Source organism: Galeopterus variegatus, unplaced genomic scaffold (assembly GCF_000696425.1).
Source record: "Galeopterus variegatus unplaced genomic scaffold, G_variegatus-3.0.2 Scaffold6235, whole genome shotgun sequence".
Classification (NCBI taxonomy): domain Eukaryota; kingdom Metazoa; phylum Chordata; class Mammalia; order Dermoptera; family Cynocephalidae; genus Galeopterus; species Galeopterus variegatus.
Window position 1 is genome coordinate 78,862 of NW_007732346.1, and position 3,498 is coordinate 82,359.

The 3,498-nt window shown below is 52.2% G+C and overlaps 1 protein-coding gene across 2 annotated transcripts in view; it reads left to right on the top strand.

Annotated features, from left to right (window-relative positions):
- The first annotated feature begins 83 nt into the window (after positions 1–83).
- FKBP8 (FK506 binding protein 8, 38kDa) overlaps positions 84–3,498 on the top strand; it is a 10,588-nt gene continuing 7,173 nt past the window's right edge. For both annotated transcript variants that reach the window (XR_551842.1, XM_008590631.1), the window contains exons 1-2: positions 84–370; positions 1,009–1,315. Coding sequence is in view for 1 of the 2 variants with exons in the window: in XM_008590631.1 (XP_008588853.1) it covers positions 1,033–1,315 (283 nt within the window). In the remaining variant the exon portion in view is untranslated. The remainder of the gene's footprint in view (positions 371–1,008; positions 1,316–3,498) is intronic.

Consider the following 3,498-nt stretch of genomic DNA (forward strand, 5'->3'; position numbering starts at 1 on the left):
GGTGGGGGATAGGGGCCGATTGGTGGGAGGCGCTGGGGGGGGCGGAGGTCAGGAGGGTCTCAGAAAAGAGGGCCCGAGCCCGGAAGGAGGAGGCAGGTGAGGGTTGGGGAGGGGATGCTCGGGTTAGAGTGGTGGTTCTGCTTCTGTAAGCTTGGGGCCTGGGGAGGAGGGCTGGGGGATCCCAACCGACCCCGGGCAAGGAAGAGGCTGTAGGATACGGGGAATGGCGGGGGAAGGGGGTCTGCACTGTTCCTGTGAAGAAGGCTCATTTGAGCGGGTTGGAGGAGGCCGGATAGAGGAAGAAGTGCTCCCAGGGAAGGTTTGGGCCAGAGTCCCTGCTGTTGGGGTAGAAGAGCGGCATTAGGTTCAGGTGTGGAAAGAAGACGGCTTGAAATTTCTGGGTGGTTGGGGCTGGTGCTGTTGGGAGGGGTTCTCCTTAGGAGAAGAGACAGCCAGAGGTGAGAAGCCTAGTAAAGGTTCAATTCCCCAAGTGGCCCAGAGGCTCTAAGAATGGCTTCCCCAAGGCTTCCAGGGCTGTCCATCTCCCCACCACCCCCCAAAAATCCCAGCACTCTCTCTTGGCATTTAATCAGGTACAGCCCCAGGGTCTGGAGCCCCAGGGTCTGGAGCCCCAGGTTCAAATCCTGCTTCTGCCCTTGGCTTGCTCTGTGACCTTGGGCAAGTGGCTTTGCCCCTCTGGCCTCAATTTCCTTTTCTGCAGAATGTTGAGGGGATGTTTCCTACTTGCTGGGGTGTTTATAAACATTAAGTAATAATTAGCTCTAATAATAACTAACATTGTTTGAGCCTGATGCCCAGAGCTTGATGCATGAGTTGTTAATTCCTCCCAACAAGCTGGATGGTTGTTAGACCCACTGTATACATGAGAAAACTGAGGCCCAGTGTCCCTGAGTCATACAGCAAAGGATCAGGAGTGTGAGGAACATGTGCAGAGGACACTTTGAGGGGCTGGCTGGGATTCTTATCCCCATCTGTCCCCCTCCCCAGGCCACTTCCCATCGCCCCAGCAACATGGCATCCTGTGCTGAGCCCCCTGAGCCCACCGCCCTGTCGCCTGCTGGGGTCCCACCTCTTGAGGACTTCGAGGTGCTAGATGGGGTCGAGGATGTGGAGGGCGAGGAGCAGGAGGAGGAGGACGACGATGACCTCAGTGAGCTGCCACCCCTCGAGGACATGGGACAGACCCCACTAGAAGAGGCTGAGCAGCCCGGGGCCCTGGCCCGAGAGTTCCTGGCTGCCATGGAGCCTGAGCCCACCCCAGCCCCGGCCCCGGAAGAATGGCTGGACATCCTGGGTAAGGAGCAAGGATGGCTTGGGTTGACCCCCAGGGCCCAGACAGCTTGGGTTTGGAAGTGACCTTGGCACAGGCCCTCTTGTCCCCTAAGCCTCATTTCCTCATCTCTGCTGTGATGTTTGGAAGTAACGTGGTAACCATGGTGATCTCCAGCCACAGGCAACATCTTGTCCCCTAAGCCTCATTTCCTCATCTCTGCTGTGATGTTTGGAAGTAACGTGGTAACCGTGGTGATCTCCAGCCACAGGCAGCTGCTCGAGATAGTTCATGTTTATGAACCCCATTCATTCACACATGCACACACACGACGTGCTGTGTCCCTGTTTCCCAGAGCTGCTAGCAGCGACCCAGAGAGGCTGAGTCATTTGTCCAGAGCCACACAGCCAGCACACCAGGCACTGGCAGCTCCCAACCCCCACTGCATCTTCTCTCTGCATTTGTCTGACACATGCCCTTCCCCTGAAAAATTCATCTTGAGGCCAATAGATCTGGGGAATGTCCTATTTTGTTCAGCCCTCTGGCTGGTTCACAGTATTCATTAGCATTCTAAATGCTCAGAGAAGTCCTGCAAGAAAGAAACTAGGTAAAGCCACACAAGGACCCTATCACAGCAACTGAAAACAAGAGAGACATTAGTATTCCGTGGAAGATGTGCTGCTCCAGTACTGATGTCTGATATGCTAAATACTGCTAGTGCCTACACAAATAATGGTAAAATATCATTATCAGTATCACTAATACTAGTAATACTATAACAATAGTTTTGCATAATACTGACAGTGATAAAACAGAAATGTTACTACTAGTATGGCCACCATGACTAATAAAAATGTTACTATTTCCAAAACTAACACTAGGTAATACTTAATAGGCACTGATTCTGTGCCAGGCCTGTGCATCACCTTATTTTATCTTTACAGGAAGTTTCTGATGTCATTTCTGCCATATCTCCATTTTACAGATGGGGAAACTGAGGCTCAGAGAGATAAAGGTGTTTGCCCAAGGTCACATAGCCTCCCTGGCTCTATCAGAGTTTGGGAAGCTGTTCTGTACTGATACTACGAGTGAGAGCTGCCCGCTCCCTGGCAAACACTGGGTTGGCTCTGTGTTTACATTTGTGCCAGCCACTCTCTGAGGCCAGAACTGGAGCTTTCATTTTCCAGACACAGAAACTGAGACTTCGAGAGGGGATGTGGTTTGCCCCATGTCCACCCTGATGAAAGGCAGTGCCTGGTTGTGACCCTTCCAGTGCATCCATCCTTAGTGCCCAGAAACCTCAAGACATGGGTCCGTGGGGATCTGCTAGCTTGGTGGTTCCCAGACTTGTTGGGGGGCACATACAAGTTGAGGAGCAGCACAGAAATTTGGAATACTCTAGAATATTCTAGAGCATGTATGGATACGCACTGTTCCTAACCTTTAGGCCAGGCTCCCCTCAGACTAGTGAAGTATTCTAGATCAATATAACATTGCAGAGCACAGGTAAACATCAGAACAGCATACCCCAGAGGTTTAGCCCTTGCTTCTCTAACGCTCTGTTTCGTGGACACCTCGGGAGCGCCCGGATGAAGGCACAGGGCTGTGTGTCCTGGGCCAGGTTGCTTGCCCTCTCTGTGGCCTCTGTTTCATGCTCTGTCAAATGTGGGCTCCGGTGCTGATCGCCCCAGTGGTTGCCTGGGATGGCAGTGGGTGTCACAGTTATTGGACTCCCTGAGTGCATTCACCAGAGCACTGAGCCTTGTGCCTGGCTCTCAGATGGCATTGGCTGTGGCTGTTTGGTCATTCCTGTGATTGCTTGGGATGCAGAGAGATACTCCAGCCAAGGTGGCTGAGGGAATAGACAGTGGTCTTCGGGGGATTATGAGGAGTATCGGGCTGCTTTTGCTCATAAGCTCTTTGGCTCTGTTTGACGTCGAACTTTTTGTTTGTTTCACTTTTAAACTGAGCGCACGTAGTACTTTGGTAGAGATGTACTTATGGCATCTTGGGTACTCTGCTAACCAAGCTAACACACACTGGGTGCTACCAGGAGGCCCCGCAATCACCCCATTTCATGGCTGGGTAAACTGAGGCCCAGACATCCTAGAGCTGGGATTCGTTTTTTTTTTTTTTTTTTTTTTTTTTTGTGACCGGTAAGGGGATTGCAACCCTTGGCTTGGTGTCGCCCACACCGCGCTCAGCCA